This window comes from Pelodiscus sinensis, chromosome 4 (genome assembly GCF_049634645.1).
Source record: "Pelodiscus sinensis isolate JC-2024 chromosome 4, ASM4963464v1, whole genome shotgun sequence".
Classification (NCBI taxonomy): domain Eukaryota; kingdom Metazoa; phylum Chordata; order Testudines; family Trionychidae; genus Pelodiscus; species Pelodiscus sinensis.
In genome coordinates, this window is record NC_134714.1 from 71,284,245 (window position 1) to 71,305,164 (window position 20,920).

General features: G+C 44.4%; 1 protein-coding gene across 6 annotated transcripts in view; it reads left to right on the top strand.

Moving 5' to 3' along the window:
• The window catches only part of ACTN1 (actinin alpha 1), a 160,060-nt gene that overhangs the window by 51,920 nt on the left and 87,220 nt on the right, over positions 1 to 20,920 (top strand). For all 6 annotated transcript variants that reach the window (XM_006130283.4, XM_006130285.4, XM_075927344.1 and 3 more), the window contains exon 2: positions 10,496 to 10,610. In XM_006130283.4, the coding sequence (XP_006130345.1) occupies positions 10,496 to 10,610 (115 nt within the window). The remainder of the gene's footprint in view (positions 1 to 10,495; positions 10,611 to 20,920) is intronic.

Below are 20,920 nucleotides of genomic sequence, written 5' to 3' on the forward strand. Positions count from 1 at the left end.
CTTAAATCTCTTAAATGGGAGAATAGCAAGCAGGACTTCTGTGGCTTAGTTACAATGTCTCTGCAGCTATTGTACAACTATGGTGCAGCTTTTCTGCCATGGTAGGAAGTTTACATAGTAGAAAGGGGAGTAGGGTGGAAGGAGGATTTAATAGGACTAGAAAAAATATTGAACAGCTGTAAAGGTCAGATAAAGCTGCTATGTCTCAGCAAGAAGATAAAACTGCCCATTTGATTTTATTAATGCCACTTCTATGGTAGCATTGACATTTTAGATTGCAAAAATTGTTTGCAGGGTGAAATGCATCATGCTTTGTGTGTGTGTTCCTGTTTCAAAGAGCTCTTGTGCTTCTTGCAGCAACATCACTTCTGTGTTTTGCCTTGTGTAACATATTGTAGCTGTCACACATCTACCCAAGTAATACTGGAATTTTCTGCCCTAAGAGCGCTCCCTCTCTGTCAGCCCTGGCTGGGAGAGTTGGTAGCACTCTTAAGTACCTCACAGTGGACATATATTGACTTACCCTGGCTTCCTCCTGATTTGAATGATGTCGCATAAGAATTACTGATACAAAGAAGTGAGAGATTGGGAATGTATGAGACAAAGGCCAGACTTACTGACTTTGGTGGTGGATTGGGGTGGAAGTCTGGTGTGTGTTGAGAATGTCAAAAGGGTTAAAAAAGAATAATTGTGTAACCGATTACAGTGCAATCAGTCACAGGCTGTGTGGGCTCCTGCCAGCCCCATGGGGGTTTAACTGGTAACCAAGAAGCACCAGGTTAACCAGTTAAACTCCACACGCTCTGGAGAGGATCAGGTTAGGAACTGTGACTTGCTAATGGTGCTCATTGACATTTGTGGGTCTCTAGGAGCCATTTTATTTTCTTGTGTTGTCACCAACCAAAAGCACAAGCTGGTAACTGTGGCACCTGGTTAACTTGGATTCTCCTAGCTGGAGGAGCAGGGGATTTCCACAGACCTCTCCCTAAAGGGGTGTGTTTGCTTTATATATGTATGAAAGCAAGTCCTTGTTTCAGGGAATTTACAGTCTAGCCAGAGAACCCAGAATCAAAGGATCCTAAGAAAGGCCACATCATAAGGTGACGGAACCTCTAATTGCTTTTGTATTATATTTTTAATGTCTTTGATACAATCTCGCTGTTTCTTGAAACTTGTTTTTATCCTCCTCCTCTCTCAGCAAAAAGACTAGTCCATGGGGATTGTGCTTACCTATTTTAAGCAGTGTTTCCTCTACCTGGAAAGACTGCTTAAATGGGTAAGCATAGTCCCCATGGACTAATTTCTATGTATCTAGTTGAGCACACCTGGGGAGGGTTGAAGTACTCTAGATATGAAATATTTGAACACCTGGGAGTGCTTGGGGGAGAGGCCAGTGCTCTGGTCTACTGACTGCATCAGCAGTTACTATTGCCATGCACACCTTTTGTAAAAGCAGGTGGGAGCACCAGTAATATGTCCCACATTGAGTCTTTCTGAGGCTCTGTCTACACTTAACAGTTTAGCATGAGCGCTGGGAGAGAGGTCTCCCAGCACTCTGTGTAAACCACCTCTGCCAGGGGAGTAGCTAACAGCTCTGGGAACCCAGAACTCAGCTCTGTAGCTTGATTCATGCTGGTGCTTTACAGCACTCAAACACAAGATGTTGCATTATCCTCATGATGTGACTCAGATTCATTTTAGCCTCTATTGAAATCCTTAGGCATGAGTCTGCCCGCATCTATTCTACTTCCAGCATAGACATACTGTATACTACCTTGCCTCTTCTACTTCTGCAGCATCTGCGTAACAATTAAGTCTATATTCAAAGCAATGAGTATATATACAGTTAGTCGGGTTGTGATATTAGATTCCAGAGAAACATATAAAGAAAATAAATAAAGTAAATGACTGTGTGCTCCCAAAGGGGGAACCTGAATTCATATTCTATTTAGTTTGCAAACGAAGTGGCTTATGCTGGTGGACACCTACTGTGCTCCAGTTTTGTAGTGAGGACAATATTAGCTCTCTATAGGAGAACGCCTGATTATTATGACTCTTGCTGTTCTGAGTCTTTCTTTTTTCTGTTTTTAATTTTTTATCTCGTTACATTGCAATAGCATTCAAAGGCCTCAGTCAAGATGAGGACCCTAGTTTTTAAACTTCACCTAGCACGTGTGGGAGGAGACAGTCCCTGTCCCAAAGTCCTTACAATTACATAAGGTGCAAAAGGCGAGGATAACCAACCATAGAAATGAAGGGGGGAGGGGAGGAGGCAGAAAGCAATTAAGATAAAATTACACTTTATATGGACTAGTTAAGTGCACAACATAATGGTTCTGAGTCTTAGGGAACACACATTGGCTATTGCCTAGCCCTTCAGCCTACCCATCCCTTAGTTGGCTCATAACTTGTAAGTATCACAGAAGTGGGCCTTGAAGAAGGACTTAAACCATTGTGATCTTCAAGAGTGAAATTAAGATTATAACATGGGTTAAGGTCTGAGTCCAGGAATGTAGCTGCATTTGGAATATTTTGGCCAAATGCCATCCATCCATAAGTAGAGTGCTATGTAAATAATGCAAGGGATACTGTCTCTGATTTGTGTGGAGGAAACACAACTGGAAGTACCTCTTTGTGCCACTACTACACTGGTCTCCAACCTTTTTAAGCACAAGATCACTTTTTGAATTTAAGTGCAATCCAGGATCTACCTCAAACTCAAATACCCTTGCCCTGCCTCCTTCCCGCCCTTTCTCTGAGGCCCGCCCCACTTACTCCGTCCTCTCTCCCTTTCACCAGGCTGGAGCAGAGGGTTGGGGCACAGGCTCTGGTCTTGGGGATTTCTGAGCTGAGCCTGGGGCAGGAGTTGGGGTGCAGGAAGGGGGTTCAGGGTACAGGCTCTTTAAGGGAGTTTGGGTCTATGGTGCTCAGGGCTAGGATAGGGACTTGGGGTCCAGGAGGGGGGTTCATGATTGGGGCAGGGAATTGGAACTGGCTCCAGCTGGACACTGCTTATTTCAGGTGGCTCCTGGGTGGTGGGGCAGTGAGGCTAAGACAGGCTCACCCCTGCCCTGGCCCTGCACCACACTCCAAAGCAGCCAGAAAACTCCCTCCATCCCAAGCCCTGTTGTGTCCCCACCCTCTGTTCTGTGGAGGTAGAATACAGGATGGGAGAGGGGGCACCCTGACATCAGTGCCCCCTCCTCTTCCTTCTCTGCTCTGCACAGCAAGCAGGGGGCCCCCAGGGAGGGGCAGCTCCAAGGTAAAGGACAGGAGACGCACAGCCATGTGGGGAGGGGCAACTGAAGTGCTGCGCTTGATAACATCTTGACCAAACCAGTCAAGATCACCTGTCAAAGGCTCCCAAGATCTACCAATAGATCCCAATCTACTGGTTGTTGACCACTGCACTGCTATATCCAGCATACCAAAATTTTCTTTGCTTTGAGATTAACAGTGAAACTTTTTGTTTCCCTTTGCCTCCAACTCCTTGTCCCAGAGTGAGTTACACAATGTCCTGGCTTTTGCCTCTGTAGATATTAGGGATGTCAGTGTGTAGTCAACTATGCAATTAACCGATAAACCTGGGCTGGTTGATTTAATCTTGTCAACTAGCCAATTAGCCCATCATAAGACAGGATTTTCAGGTCTTTCCTCCACGTCGGTCTTCTCTCCTGAGCCTTCAGTCTCTCGCGCTCTCTCTCTCTCTCTCTCTCTCTCTGTCCTCCTATTGCCTCCCCCCACCCGTTTCAGCTCTCCTCCACCTCCTGTCTCTCTCTCTCTCTGTCTCTCTCTTTCTCTTCTCCCCTCCTGCCTCTCACTCGGGGGACCACAGAGCCCAAATGGCCTGGAGCCTCTGTCACGCCGCACGTCACCACCTCACTCCCCTTCGCCTCCTGCATCGCTCAGCCGGGCCGCCGTGGGGGAGCGTGCTGCATGGGGAGCACGGGGCCCAAATGGCTGCTTGCACCGCTTGCTCCCCCGCAGCGGCCTGGCTGAGTGATGCAGAAGTCAGCCGAGCGCCACAGTGGGAGGCGAAGGACGTGACCCAGGCAACAGCGCCCCCCAGAGGGAACAGCCAGTATTTCGGCGTTACAGACTCTCAGACACTGGGCTACTATATCTTGTCAATTACATGCACTTCTGCCGTCCCCTACAACTTATGTACCAGAGGCAGTAAGCTGGGGGGGGGGGGGAGGCAGAGGAGGAGGTATAGGAGCCAGTGCTCGTGAGGGGCTGGCTTTAAGCAGGCTCCCCACGAGCACCAGATCTGCTTGCCCCATCCACCCTTGTGCTGTGCTGAGGGTGAGGGGGGCAGGCGGGAGCTGATATATTTGAGTGGTGGGGGGAGCTGCGAAACCGCCTGCTCCCCCTTGCTGTCTCCTACCCAGGCAGAGAAGGGAGGCAGGCAGGAGCTGGTGCTGGGGGGAGTCGGCTTAAAAGCTGGTTCCACCCAGCACCAGTGCCGGTGTACTGCCTGTCCCCTCCTGCACCGTTGCCTTTATTAGAGGCAGCACCGTGGGGGGGGGGGGGGGGAGAAGACGGGGGAACTGAGGCTACTGCTGTGCACTAGCCTCTGTCCACCTCGAGCTTTGACCCCCCCAGGGACAGGTGCTGCTGTTTCAGAGACAGCAGCATGGGGCAGCAGGCAGCCGGTGTGCATGGGGAATTGGTTTTTAAACTGGCTCCCCTGGTGGACTGACTGCTGCTTGGCACCCTGCGCTGCTGCTTCTACAGGGGCAGCAGCATAGGGTGGCAGGGGGCTCTCCAGGAGTGGAGTTGGAGTGCACTTAGCTGCTGGCTCCACCCCCGTGGACTAGCCACTAAGATTTCATGCAGTTAATAACTATTGTTACACACTATCTAACATCCCTAGTAGAGGTCTAGGAAATACACATCTTTAGAAGACTCAGAGGGGTAACTGTTAGTCTGTAACACATGGTCCTGCAGCACCTTAGAGACTAACAAAACATGTAGATGGTATCATGAGCTTTTGTGGGCACAGCCCACTTCTTCAGATGAAAGGAGCAAGGACCTGGTCTCTAAGTTGCTGCAGGACCTTTAGTTTTTAAGCTTTTTCATCTTTAGAGGAGTAATTTTAGCCAGCGAATACCTAGATGGGGATTCCAAGACCTCTCAGGTTCCACACTCCAAGAATTATTAATGTCCTTCAGAACTGCCAGCTGCCTCACGCCACCTCAGGAAACACAGGTGGGGTTGTTGTTTTTTTGGTCTGGCTAGTCCCTGGGCTGGGCCTGCACGGGAAATGAGGTTGGCTGCTTTCAACAGCTTATTCCTCTTTCAAAAGCTTTTTTCCCTCCTGACAGGAAGTACATCAGGTTTAACGGCTGCCAGCTGCTGATGGCTACAGTTAGCTGAGGGGGATGGGAGGGAGCTGGGTTTTTTTAACTGAAAAAATTGGAGAGGTGAAAGGATTCTCTATGAAGCAAAGTCTATAAGAATGGCTTGGACCAACGTGGCTAAGCTATCTAGCCTTACTGGAAAGTACAATTTTCAGGGGCCCACCATCTTACCACATTCTCTTAACCCTGGGCCTCTCATTGCCTCCCTCCCTCCTTCCCTCTTCCCCTCTCCCCCCCCCCCCCATTCCCAGGTAAGATGGCAGCCCAGCCATGGCTCCACACTCTTTCTTCCTCCCCGCCCCCCGCAGCCTCTACGAATGGGGGTGTGAGATGCACTTGGGGAGGAAGTGCATGCACTGCCAACGGCTGCTCCCTCTGCCCGTACGGCAGTAATGGCCACATTCCCTAGTGAGGCAGTCTCGCTCTGGGGAGTGTGGAGGTGAGGTGGGGGCAAAGGGGGGGTCGGGTGAGGGTGTGGTGGGGTCGGGTGAGGGTGTGGTGGGGTCACAGGGCAAGAAGGGGTTGGAATGGGCTGTAGGGATCAGAGATTAAAGAGTCAAAAGGCACGGGGCATAGAGGTGGGAGTCAAAGGGTGTTAGGCACTTGGGAGCAAGGGGCTGGATTGGGGCTAGGGCGGACAAATAACGTTTTATTTGCATATTTTCATATTCATTATTTGCAAAATGAATATGCAAATAGGGTTGCCACATGGTTTCACAAAAAGTACCAAATCCCGCCCCCCCCCCCCCCCAAATAAACCGCCGGGGGGAAAAAAAAAATCTATTGAGGGGAAGAAAAAAAAAAGCCTTCAGAAAAGTTAAGCAAAAAAGGGGCCAGGGCCGAAATGCAGTCACGGCCCCTATAATTCCCTCCGCCCCAGCCAGCGTGAGCTACGCCACATCTCCCAAGCAGCTTTCTGTCGGGTGCCAGAGCCAGGCCTTGGGGAAAAAATCAGAAAATAATGGACATTTTGGATGTCTGGTATTTTCTGAATTTTTTTCCACTGGACAGAAGGCGCAAATACTGGGCTGTCCAGTTCAATACCGGACACCTGTCAACTCTATATGCAAATAAAATGTTACCAGTCTGCCAAAAGTTTGTGAATGGGTTTGCCAGTCCACAGCATAAAAAAGGGTTGGGAACCACTGACTTGTATCTGCACACACTGGCTTACTCTATTATAAGAATGTTCCTGTTCTTTGCTTTGGTACATTTTTTTGTTTTAAAATCTTATGGTAAACACAGAATATTAGAATCAGCCTAAATTTGGGGCACCCACCTCCTTCCCGGGGGTTTAAACAAAGTGATTTAGATTGATATAGATAACTGTGAAGTTAGCAGTTTTGTTTGTGTGTTGTGTGTGTATTATATTGTGTGTGTGTGTGTGTGTGCGCGTGTGTGTTATATATATATATATATATATATAGAATATTCACGCTTTGTAAACTGAATTTATTAATATTTAGATAATACCTGTGCAGGAAGTTGTTTTGTAGACCAAATTTCTTTTTGTTAGATAGTTGCTTCTTTTAGTGTTCAATCCTTTTATTCAAACAGCTAGCATGCTGCCACACATTGAACGTGAGATATTTATTATTTTTCATTTCTAAGTGAACAGTACATATACCACATTTCTACATCTACGGTGATTTGCCTTAGCAACCTACCAGCTGATCAGGAAGAGATATCCAGGCAATCTATATTAGCAGGGCTCGATAAATCGCTGTTTCTACTCGCGCATGGCGAGTAGATTTCAGCTGGTCGCCCCATTCACCAGCAGCGCACGCATGCACAATGCGGGTCTTGTGCATGTGCAGTGCAGGGCTGGCAAGTAGATTTTTGCCACCATTTGTCAAGCCCTGTATATTAGCATGTTGTGATGGAGTACGGTCACAGAACTACCTCCCCTTGGGATTGTTCCTTGGTGTGCTGATCGTGCCACAGACACCCGTCTTCTTGCTCTCCTGCGGCTCCCCACCACCTGTGCTGCTGAGCCAGATCGTCTTGTATCTCACAGCTAAGATGCACAGTTGGGATTTTCACCACCCAAAGAGCAATGCAGACACTGAACCAATTCAGCTCTGGGAGAACGCAGTTGTAGGGCACATTCCCCAGGAAACCAACTCCAAAAATGGATCACACCCCCAAATAAATCAGTCTTTGTCGGTGTACAAGTTTTAGCCAGGGAAAACTCATGAGGATGTTTGCTGTCTTTATCAGAGAGAGAGAGAGATGCATATGGCTGCTGCCCCCACCTAACAATTATTTACACTGGGCCTGATTGTAAACAAAAGTGTGTGTGTGTGTGTGTGTGTGTGTGTGTGTGTGTGTGTGTGTGTGTTTTAAGTACAAACTATGGGATTTTAGTGGTTGCAAATGAAAGCAGACCAAAGTAAGTTACTGAGGTAAAACACTGGCTAAACCTCTCTAATCCGTCACTGTTTGGTCTGGCAACATCCATAGTGCATCATGATTTTACTAACACAGATGCCCATTTATCATGGGTGCAGCCAAGTTTCCTGCGGTCCCATAAAGTTTGTTTACAGCTACCAGTCCTGGCTTTCAGTGTTCTGTGCAATTATTTAGCTCTAATTTACCCCTTAAATGTCTTCTAAGAGCCCAGTAAGCAGCGGCAGTGTTGGTAATGCTGCTAGACAATATTGACCTCCCGTGTTTCAGCAAATTCCCGGGTTTGGCACCAGTAAGGTCCCAAGGATGCCGGACTAGAGGGTCAACCTGTAAAAAGAAAACTCATAGGTAATTCTAACTTACTAAAAAACTTATTGTAAGCAAATTCTTACCCTAAAGAGCTGTTCTTATTTCAGGCATAGTCTTCAAGTCAGACACACATTCTTTTGAGTTGAGTATCCAGCCCTCTTTGTATCCTGTCCAGGCCAGCCGAAGACCAAGGGTTGATAGCTTTCAATTGCTTAAATAGACTCTTACGGGGTGAAAATCCTTTGTTTCACATCCTCCCTTCAGTGGAAGTCTCTACCAGGTTCAAGACGGGATCCAATACCAGGTGGTATGGTCACATGACTTATTAGTCCAATCATCTGTGGATTTACAGGACAAATAAAGCGGTTTACAAATTGTTAGGTTGATCACCAAATCCTTAAGTCTTGGAGGAGAGGAATCAGTAAAAGCTCTCATTAGCACATTTAAAACTATAAACAGTTTCTTACTTTCATATTTCTAACTTCACATACAAGAATCCTACATGTACCAAAGTAGGACATACAGATCCAGCAGATTGTAATGTTAAAGTATCTGAGTTATGCATATGTATTTTCATAAGCCAATTTTCATAAAGCATGGGGGGCTGTCACGTATTCAAAATTGTAATTCTAATTCAGGACTTTTTCATAAATGATCTAACAGACATGACCACAGGTTGTAGGGTGACTGACAAACTAATTTCACCGCAGCTGCTGACAATACCTTTTCTGTGGTTATGCTCATGCCCATGAAAAATCTCACGTTCTGGCCACTTGGGGTTATTTTAAGACCCAAAGTATTTTCAAAATCATGGATATTAATGTCCAGGCACAACTGGAATTTGAATATATGTGCTCTGTAGACTGAAATTCCTTCTGCTATATAGCACAGTAAACTCTTATATAATGTGTTAGTCAGAAAATCACAGTATATGAAAACACGTTATATAAACTAAAGAATAAATAGGAAAAACAGGGTTACGTTCCCTGACACAACAAAAGTTGTACATGTTGGGGGTGTGAGAGGCATGTGGGGCATGGGCTCTGGGAGAGAGTTTGGATGTGGGAGGGAGTACGGGGTAGGAGGTTTGGATGTGGGAGAGGCTTGGGGTGCTGGATCCAGGGGGCGCTCACCTTGAGTGGTTCCTTGAAAGTCCCTGTGCTTGCTATTCATGGTGGAGATGAAGCCAGGCAGCTCTGCATGCTGCTTCCACCCGCAGTCAAAGCCCCTGCTCTTCCTGGCAGAGGCACAGCTGGGCAAGCTCCATGCATTGCCCCAGTACCTCCCTGAGCATTGACTGCGGGTGGAAGCAGCAGGCAAAGCTGCAGGCAGAGGTAGCATGCAGAGTTACCCGTCTGTGCCTCTGCCATGGACAGCAGGCAAGGGAGCCTGAAACACTCTCCCGCACCCCAACCCTCTCATATGCAAACTCCCTCCTGTGAGCATGCTATATAGAAATAGTGCACACAGCATAAAAATGGGTCACTATAGGGAAACTGCAGTATGTCAAAAATGCAGTGTATGAACATGCGTTATATAAGGGTTTACTGTACCACTAGTTTATAGAAGGTTGCTGCATTCTATTTTAGAGGGGGCTGCACTGGCTCCCAAACCATGGGCTATGCAGCCCACAAAACACTTCATGGTGGCTTGTCACCAGGTACTTCATTTTTCTTTTTCCCAGCTACTATATTGCTGCCTTTAATGCAAATACCACAATTATTTGGAATCCATTTATTCTTCCACATAATCAGGGTTGTTAAATGACCATTAATGAGAGGTGAGGTGGCTGGGGTTTTTATGAAGCAGAGAGGAGGTAAGCCACAATACCATCCCTATTAAGATGTTGCACTCACACTTTGAGAGGCTCTGCTCTATGTAGTCTCTGTAAGTTGCGGGCTGTAGTACTTCCTAATGGCTTATTGATGAAGGAAAAAGGTGGGTAAAAGAATGGTTCTCTCATTCAAACTAGGGATGTTAAAACGCGGTTAACTGACTAGTCGAGTAGTCGGTGGAATTTCCATTGAGTACTCGACTAGTTGATAGGCACTTCTGCATTCCTCCTTTGAAATGTACAAGAGTCCCAGAGGCACAGCAGAGGGGACTGGGCGTGATCTGGGACAGCTGATTCCTGGCTCTTGCCCAGTTCCCCCTGCTGCACCTCTGCTTTTTAAAGGTATTAAGAGCCTGATGGTTCTTAATACATTTAAAAGCATTGAATTAGTTAATTAAATGCTATTTAACATCCTTAGAGCAAGTTCAATGCATCGTGTGTTGTTCAATCTAATTGTAGCTGGAAGCTAACCCAGTCTATCTTAGCATCAGATTTGATTGTCTGTATTTCCTTTCTGAATGTAATATGGACACTAGAAAGATTATTGATAGCTCACTCTTCTTTTCCCTCTTGTTTCTAGACATTCACAGCATGGTGTAACTCTCACCTCCGCAAGGCTGGCACGCAAATTGACAACATAGAGGAAGATTTCAGGGATGGTCTTAAACTCATGTTACTTCTGGAAGTCATTTCAGGTGAGAGGGGTCTCATGTGGGTCTAAGTGTCATTAAAATGTGGCTCCCCCAATACTAAATACATTCAGGATAGCATGGAAGCTTTGTCAGTGCTACCCTGTTAATGTGCCTCTCCCTGATCTGCAGCGTACTGAGAGCTAAGCTCACGTTTTAGGGCTTTTGACCACTAACCCAATGCTTTTGCTCTTCTCACTCCACACCTTCCTTTAAGCAAGGAATGGGATTGAAGTCACTGAATTGTTTTTGTAAAAACAAATTCCAGACCCCTTACCCCAAATAAGTTGCAAAACATTCCACGTCAGCAATAATGGGCCCTATGCGTCATTTGCTCCCTTAATCACCTCCTTTATTTACCAATAGCAGTGCTTCAGCTGGGACCCTCAGACCCTAACTCCCTGTCTAGGGTGTTAGACTGCTAGTTTTCGAGTGTTTAGAGTCCAAAGTGCTACTGACTTGGAAGCTAGGGATTAGATTTCCACAGTACATACACTTTTGCAAGAAACTAGCTGACTGAGTCATCTGCTTATTTCATGTATTTACCTTTTTGAAACCCTCACTCACATGCAGGGGAGGAATGGCAAGTGGGGAGGTGAATTTATATGGATGCTGGTGTTCTAGTTGCAGAGTGCTGAGGCTAAAGGGAAGATGAGGGGATTGAAAGATGGAGGGGAGGATGTGTTAGAGAAACTTAGTGTATTGAACTTTAAAGTGATCAGTATGACTTGTAGCTATCATTATCCTGTTTGTGTTATCCTTGTCTCCTATCAGTCATCTGTCTGTTGAGGACTGTGAGTTCCCATCTGTGCTGGAATGCATTTGGAGCACGGTAGCATTCTAAATAGTCTAAGTGATCCAGTAAAACTAAAAAGGAGTTGAGGCACCTTAAAGACCAACTAATTTATTAGGGTAGAAAGTTTTGGAAGATGCACAGACGGGAATATAACATCAGGGCTAATTAAATCAAGGTGAATGTGGCTCTCAGTGATGACAAGGTGAGAGAGTACCTGAAGGGGAAGTTACTTATTATAATGAGCCATTCCAGATCTATATTCTGAAGGTGTTAAATTCATATATGAATTCCAGCTCAGCAGTTTCACTTTGCAGTCTCTCTCTTTTTTTTTTTTTTCTTAAAAATGGCAACTTGCAAGTCAGTAACTGTGTGTCCAGGGAAGTTAAAGTGCTCCCCTACAGGTTTTTTAATGTTCTTGAATGTCCATTCTTGAGGTCTGATTTGTGTCCATTTATTCTTTTGGACATTTATTTGTGTCCATTTATTCTTTTTAGTCTGGTTTGTCCAATGTACATGGCAGAGGGGCATTGCTGGCACATGATGGCACATCACATTAGTAGATGTTTAGGTGAACAAGCCTTCGATGATATGGCTGATGTGGTTAGGTCCTGTGATAGTGTCACTAAGGTAGATGCATGGACAGAGCTGGCAACCTGGGTTAGTGAAACAAATACTACCAGTTTCACACACTACCTTAAAACCACCAGCTCAAGAACCAATGAATAAATGGATGCAAATCCACCGTGATTTTAATTAGCAGTGATGTTACACTCCCTTGTCTGTATTCCTGCCTTTCTTTTGCTTCAAGCATCTGAGGAAGTGAGTTGTAGCTCATGAAAGCTTACGCCCTAATAAATTTGTTGGTCTTTAAGGTGCCTCCTGGTGTTTTTGCTCAAACAGACTAACATGGCTGCCTCTCTGAAACCAGTCTATAGCAGTGTGTTTGAGTGATGTAATGCACCAGTCTGCCTTTAATGGCATGACTACCCTGCAGCAGGGAGCCATAATGCTAAGAATAGTTGTGTCGATCAAAGTAGCATGGGTAGCTGCACAGGCATGTCCCAGAGAGTCTGGGTAGGTTTGAATTTGGGCAAATAGTGCAAGTTGCCACCTGTGCTCCCTCAGCTAGCAGAGCTAGCCTGTCTCCTACCCAGGCTGGGAAGCATGCTTCTAGCTGCAGTGCAGATGTACCTTGAACGTATGGTGGCACATGATGCATGTACTCCAAGTGCTCTGCTTTATAGATTCAAGCTCTTTTATGGTTCCTTTACTAGGACGGCCAGGCACTAAAAGGTGCAGATATTAGGCACAGTTACAAGAGGCTAGTCCAGCTCCTAGGGGCAATCCAGTACAGGGATATACAGGATAGGATCTCACTGGTTGTGAGCCACCTACATGCTATCTTGCATATAGGCTGATGTCCTGCACATTCCTGCTGTAGATAGTTATTTCCCTGCCAACTGGATCTGTCTGCCTGGCTCATAGTCTTCCATTTTCAGCATCCAGGCTACTACCTCTGGCCTGCTGTCCCTCTTCCTTTATAGCCCTGACTCTCTCCAGAACCTCCCCTGACCTCTAGTACGTCTTTCTGCTCCATGTCCTCTAGGGATGGTGGAGCTCCCTACTGGCTAGATCTAGGGTTGCCAGGTGTCTAATTTTGAACCAGATAGTCCACTATTTGAGTTTTCTGTTCCGGGAAAAATTGAAAAAATATAAATGTCCGGTATTTTCTAAATAAGATGTAATGTAGATTGTGACGTAATGTCAAGTGTGTCTGGTATTTTTGCTGAAACCATCTGGCAACCCTAGCTAGATCTTGATTGTAGTAACAGTGCCTTCCACTGATTGGATCCTTTTCTTTGCGCTCCCCAGGGCTAGGGAGAAAATGCTCCAGTAATGAGCCAGCAGAGTCATACAATAATAATGGGCTATGTCAGCTCTGCTGAGAACCATGCACAGATCTAAGTCTCTCCACAAAGCAGCTGACCAATATTTTTAGACAAATTCCACTGTAAGTAGCTTTTAAACTAACAGTTCCTTGTATTTTTTGGCCCTAAGCTACTTTGGCTAGTACATGAGAACCAGAAAGTGGAAGTGACTATATTATTTTAATTGTCTTAGAGCAGTACAGAAAAGCAGTGCCAACAGTAGAAAGCCAAAGGGGAAAACAAACACTTCTCATGTGTTCATTCCAATAATTGGAGGAAAAAATTCGTATAGGAACACTGTCATTTGATACTTTCACTCCAAACTCTATTTTTAAAATTATATTCTAGAGTCTAGTCTAACTGAAAGACCTCAGTTCTTAATTTGTTTCCACTGCTAAATTATTTTTAAATAAATATTCTGCTGTATTGTCTGAAGAACTGAACCTCATGCTGAAACTGATTGAAGCCAGCTTCACTTTTGTTTACAATGACTTTTGTTATGCAAGCTTAGGGAAATGCAAAAAGAAAGCAGCACAGAGCATCATGTACTTGACTATTTGCTCTCAACATTCCAGACTTTTGTACCCCTTCCAGCAGTCTGATTTGTTTTCTGTATGCTAAGTATCACCTTACTTGGCTATAAAATCAGATATAAAAATACAAAAGCGTCACAACACGCTATGACTGAAATTGCTTGCTTTTCTCATTTGACCATATAATAAAATAATTGGAATATAAAATTGTACTTACATTTCAGTGTACGATATATGTAGTAGTATAAACAAGATATGACATTTTACTTTGCTAGTGCTTTTTTTTTTATAGCCTAGGCAAATACCTAGATGATTTGTACCTCCTGGAAGACCTGTGCATACCCCCAAGGATATATGTACAACATGGGGGAATTCTGCACCCAAAAAAAGGGCAAAATTCTTAGAATGTATAAAATAATGCATTATAAGCACATCCATTTCAACTTATTTTGGTAATTTATTTAAATTACTATACAGGGTGGTGAAGCAGTAACTGTTCAGCCTTTCTTTAACTCATAAAAGTTAAGTTACAAATACTTGGTAACCAATAGCCCGCATTCCAATTATAATCCTATAATAAATTGCATTTAAATTACATTACTTTTATTTTGGTGTTTAGAGGTCTGTACCTTAGAATGTTGCTTTTAAATTGCTCAGACTTTCATACAAGAAAATTATACATCTTTGCCAGTCATTTTCCTGCATTTTTAAAAATGGATATGTAAAATATATTGAGCTATAATCTAACCCCATTGTGCCCTCTCTGGCACAAAGCAGGGGGGGAAAAAAAAGAGAGCACATAGACCTTCCTAGCTAAAATAACAAGAAGTCTAGTGGCACTTCAAAGCAGGGCTTTGGTATGGAGCCTGGAGCTCAGAGCAGTGGAGCTACAGGTTTTTGCCTAGAGCCGGAGCACAGAAAATCTTGACTGCTCCAGGTTTGTTTGGTTTTTTTTTTTTTCATTTTCAATCCAAAATTAATGATATTTTAGCAAGAAAGTCCTAAAGGTGCCAAAAAGTTTCAGATTGTATAACAATTGCTATTAACATCTACTTTACCACTTTACGTAATATGTCTCAGTTATTCTCACTTCAGCTGAAATCAAGATTTAATGTACAGATACAAATTACAAAGGTTTTTGGAGACATGTTTTTATTAAAGAATCAGATAATTATCAGACATACGGCAACACTGCAGACTGCTCCCACCCTTGTGCCAAGGTTAGGCGAGTACATACTTGTGTAGATTAGTTAGTTAGATTAGTATGTGTTTATTTTCAACCTTGTAACATGTAGCCTCGTTACTTCCCAACAATTAATTTTGTAGAACAGCGATAGCACATACTAACGCTATGGCACATGCCAAATTTCATTGATATATCTATATTAAAGCGTTTGAGATATTAATTAAAAACTTGGAAAATATTTCGAATATTTTTACCGCAAAATTTCATAAGAAAAACTAACTTGCAATTTATAAATAAAAATGTATTATGTATATTAAAAATACTTCTTACTTCATTAACACTGCAAGAAACATGTTAAAATATTAAAATATACTTTTTTTTGTAAAAAAAGAAAATGCGATCATTTTTGTCCAGAAAATCCAAAATAAATTCGAAGTACAGGCAGTCCCCGAGTTATATAAGTCGGATCCGCAGTTACGAACGGGGTTCCTCTCCCTGGTCTCCAGCAGACCAGGGAGAGGAAGCAAAGCGGCGGAACACGTGGGCAGCGGACAGGGCTGTCCGCTGCCCACGCGCTCCGAGGCTTGGCCCTGCTTTGCCCCCCCGTCCCCCTGCAGACCAGCGGGAGGGGGGGGGGGCAAAGCAGAGCCAAGCCGCGGAGAGCCTGACCAGCTGACAGCCCAGAGTGTCTGGGCTGTCAGCTGATCGCGCGCTCCGCGGCTTGGCTCTGCTTTGCCCCCCCCTCCCCTCCCCGTCCCCCTGGTCTGCAGACCGGGGGATGGGGGGGGGGGGAAAGCAGAGCCAAGCACCGGAGCGCCCAGCCAGCTGACAGCCCAGACGCGTCTGGGCTGTCAGCGCGCTCCACGGCTTGGCTCTGCTTTGCCCCCCCCTCCCCCATCCCCCTGGTCTGCAGACCAGTAGGACCGGGGGGGGGTGCAAAGCAGAGCAAAGCCACGGAGCATGCGGGCAGTGGACAGCCACGGCACGTCTGGGCTGTCCCGCTGCCCCCGTGCTCCGTGGCTTTGCTCCAGACACCTGTGGTACAGCAGCTGGGGCGCTGCCAGTTGGTCCCGTAGCGCCGCTCTGGGCGCTACTGGACCAACCGGGCAGCACCCCAGCTGTTCTGCCCCAGGCGTCCCCAAGTCAGCCGCTGCTGAAACTGACCAGTGGCTGACTACAGGAAGCCCCTGCCCCGGGCTTCCTGGAATCAGCCGCTGATCAGTTTCAGCAGCAGCTGACTTGGGGATGCCTGGGTTTCTTAAGTTGAATCTGTATGTAAGTCAGAACTGGCGTCCAGAATCAGCCGCTGTTGAAACTGATCAGTTTCAGCAGCGGCTGAATCTGGACGCCAGATCCGACTTACATACAGATTCAACTTAAGAACAAACCTACAGTCCCTATCTTGTACGTAACCCGGGGACTGCCTGTACCTTAACTGGTTATAAGATATCACAAGCAAGTACATTATAAAAAAAAGTAATGCTTTTGTTCATTGCTTTTCGAAGATCATAACAAGAAACATTTGGATGCGGTAGCAATACAAGAAGATTTGGCCATGGCTTCAACAAAAAAAATCATATCTGCCCCCCATGATTGATAGCCAATTTACGGAAAAGGATCTCAATGACATCTTTACTTTTGCATTTGAAAAGCACAAATTTTGGGCTTTGGGAAAAAGCAAAGAAGAAATCGGCAATTTGCAAGGTGGAAAAGGATGTGAATGGCGAGCTCAAACCATGTAGCTTCAAGACAAGTGAAAAGTTTCAACCTTTGGTGGCATGTAAAATTTAACCATCCTGAAAACTATGCAGCTCTGGTTACAAAAAAGGACCAGGAAGATGAGGCAAAACAGAAAGCTGACGTGACTAAATGACTTTCATCTGGCTCTTCGAAAAGTCCTGGAGAAAAGATTTTTTTGCGGCGCTTCATCTGAAAAGAAACCCAAAAGTGAGCAAACAAAATTTGACTCATATTTGAAGTCCTCAAAGATTACAGTCACCATGGATGCCAATACTTTCCGTGAAGGGCTGGTGGAAATGTTTGCTTGAGTTGAACACTGCTCGCTACTTTCAGGCTAAAGAACAAAAGGATTCTAAAAAATTGCAGGTGAAATGGGTCATCAGCTTGGCGTTTCGATGGGGCACAATGCGGTTCGTCATTTAGTTGTCAGCACAGCTGAGTCTGGTCGCGAAGAGCTTAAGAAAACTTTAGAGCAAAAATTGTGCTACCTGAAAATGTATGCGGCAGTCTGTGGAAACGGAAATTTCCTTGCAATCGATGCTCAGTACTACGAAGAAGGAAAAGATAAAGCTGTGGTAAAAACCTTGGACATAATCGACACTGAAGGGCATCACAATTCTTCCTACGTGAAAAGTAAAGGAAAAGCTATTTTAGAAAAATTTGGGATGAGTGACATGTAGGTGCTGAGCATTGACGATGCAGCAAACATGACATGTTCTGTCAAAAATTTCAGCAAGGACAATGAAACCATTCTACCTCTGAGAACAGGGATGTGGACAGAACTGAAGCTATTTTGCCTGATGAAGGAACTAAAGGAATGGATGAAATCTAACTCAACATGGATTCTGCTGCGCAATGGGTTAATGACCCTAGCCTCATACTTCCAACATGGCTTCATGAGGACCACTCAAAAGTCCAACTGATGAGGTGTGGTATTCACACTCTTCAGTTGGCAATCTGGGATATACTGAACAAAGAACATGCGAAGAAATTTTGGGCAAAAATTCGACAAGTCGTTGTCAAACTATAAACTCCAAGTATTCTAAGTGTTCTGCTTGATCTACATGGGGTAACTCAATCATTGGATTCTGTGACTCGCTGGGGTTCAACATTTTCAATGATTGATCGGCTTCTCGTTTTTCAATCTTACTGTGAACAAGTGTCTGCTGCTGGAACAAGAGAACTCAAGTTAACAAAAGCTGAATGAAACGAAGTGAAGAACCTGTGAGATCTCTTGGCAAAGCCAAACCGAACAATCATGAATCTTCAAGCTGTCGATGTAACCCCGGGAGTTTTAATGAAGGAATGGCAAAAACTGTCAACATTCTTGCAAGAAAATGGTGGACAAATTGCAGAAGGAATTCTATCCTCCGTGCAGAAAGACGAAGAGAAGCTTTTTGACAATATTCATTTCCTTGCTGGAGCTTGTTGACCCACGGTATCGGATTCTTCTTGCCTCAAAGGAAATACCAAAGGCAAAGGAAGGGCTCCTTGATATTGCTCGACAACTCGAAAAACAAAATCTATTGCTACATTTGAACTCTGTGAAAGAGGTTGAAGAAAACGAAACACAACAAAAGGAGTCATCAACAATTGAATTTGCGGTTTCGGAAAATTCACATCCTTCAGAAATAGCAGGCTGTTCTCAAACTTCCGTCTCCACTCTGAACTTGTTTGAGCATCCATCCCTGAGACTTCTTCAGCCATCACAGGGAAATGAAGATAATTCAAGCACCAATTCTTCAGAAGATGACGACTTTGAAAAGGAATTGGATAAACAAGACAGACGCCGGCGAGTTTCTGTGATTCATAATTGTAATGAAGCATTATTCAAGAGAAACTTTCGGGAAGATTGTGAGGCGATGGAGTCTATTGGTAGGTTAAAAGTTAAGACTGTTTTTGAGGCCATTCACTGCTACCCACATCTCATTCAGGCTGCCCGTAGAATTGCTTCGAGCATGCCAACAACTCAAGCTAGTGTAGAGCGACTGTTTTCGGCTTTAAAGTTAAATTTAAATGATCTGTGACAGGCTATGAAAGAAGACTTGATTGATGTAATTTTTTACAGATTGAATTATGAATTATTTTAGTTTGTTGACATTTAAATTGTTTTAAAACCGAATAAAAATGTTTTTTTCAAAATTACAGTATGCACTTTATTTAGTTAATTAATTTGAGTCGGAGTGCGGTGCGGATTTGGAGCAGAGCTGGAGCAGTCACTATTGGTGCTGGAGCGGAGCAATTCAAAATTAAATCAGAATAGATGTGGCTTATCTTAAACAATGGTGAGAAGTCTGAGGGGTGGCCAAGTTGGTCTGTAACTGTAGAAACAATGAACAGTCCTGTGACACCTTAGATACTAACAAATATATTATCATTATGAGCTTTTTTGGGTAAAACCCACTTACATCAGATGAGTTGAAGTGGTGAGATTGAGAGCTCCTGAATGGGAAATTACTTCGTGCTTTGGACCTTGGTTCTGGGTGTCAGAGAATAGTGGCCTGTCAAATGCAGAGGGGGGAGCACTTTAACCAATACTGTGTGCCCAGGAAGAACTTGCAAGTTGCTAGTCTCAGACAAACTGTAAAGACAGACTGAAGAGAGAAACTGCTGAGCTGGAATTCATATGCAAATTTGACACCCTGAACCAAGGTCTAAATAAACACATGGAGTGGTTCTCACATTACAATAGGTAACTTCCTATTCAGGTATTCTCACCTCCTCACCAGTGCTGGAGATGAGCCAAATTAATTCTGATTTCATTAGCACTCATGTCAGTCTCATTTCTGTATTCTCCCCCTTCCCCCCTTTTGTCTGTCTTTTCTCTTCAGTATCTGAGGAAGTGAGTTGTGGCTTACAAAAGCTTATTCTCGAATACCCTAATAGCGCATTTCTCAAATTGTGGATCCCAACCCCCTGGGGGGGGGTCGCGGTATCATAAAGTTTGAGACCTTCTGCCCTAAAACATTTGGCTTTAAAGTGCCGCTGAACTCCTTGCTGTCTTTACTGAAACATAACTAACACGGCCACCCTTCCTAGCTAAGGATTCCAATTGCTGTCCTTTACAGTAATAGTGATAGAAATGTAGCCGTGTTAGTCTGGGGTAGTTGAAGCAAAATGCAGGACAATGTAGCACTTTAAAGACTAACAAGATGGTTTATTAGATGATGAGCTTTCGTGGGCCAGACCCACTTCCTCAGATCAAATAGTGGAAGAAAGTAGTCACAACCATATATACCAAAGGATACAATTTAAAAAATGAACAAATATGAAAAGGACAAATCACATTGCAGAACAGAAGGAGGATGCGGGGGGGTGGGAAGGGGGAGGAAGGAAGGTAAGTGTCTGTGAATTGCTGATATTAAAGGTAGGGAGAGTGGGATGTTTGTGAGTTAATGGTATTACAGGTGATAATTGGGGAAACTGTCTTGATAATGGGTGAGAAAGTTCAAAGACTTGTTAAGTCCTTGTCCGTAAGTGTCGAATTTTAACATGAATGACAGTTCAGAGGATTCCCTTTCAAGTGCAGATGTAAAAGGTCTTTGTAGCAGAATGCAGGTGGCTAAGTCATTTAGAGAGTGTCCTTTCTGGTTAAAGTGGCAAGAAACTGTTTTCTCTTTGTGATCTTGTCTAATATCTGTTTTGTGGGCATTAATCCTTTGGCGAAGTGTCTGAGATGTTTGTCCAATGTACATAGCAGACGGACACTTTCGGCACATGATAGCGTAGATTATATTTCTGGATGCGCAGGAATATGTGTTCTTGATCTTATAACTCACTTGGTTAGGTCCAATAATGGTATCAGCAGAATGAATATGTGGACAAAGCTGGCAACGGGGTTTGTTGCAAGGGAAGGTACCAGGGTTGGTATTAGTGTGGTATGTCCTGTGGTGGTTGGTAAGAATCATCTTGAGGTTAGGTGGTTGTCTATAGGAGACTATGGGTCTGTCTCCCAGAGCCTCTTTGAGTATGGTATCCTGTTCCAATATAGGCTGTAGTTTCTTGATAATGTGTTGGACAGGTTTAAGTTGGGGGTTGTAGGTGATGACAAGTGGTGTTCTATTGTTGGTTTTCTTGGGTCTGTCTTGAAGTAGATGGTTTCTAGGTATTCGTCTGGCTCTTTCAATTTGCTT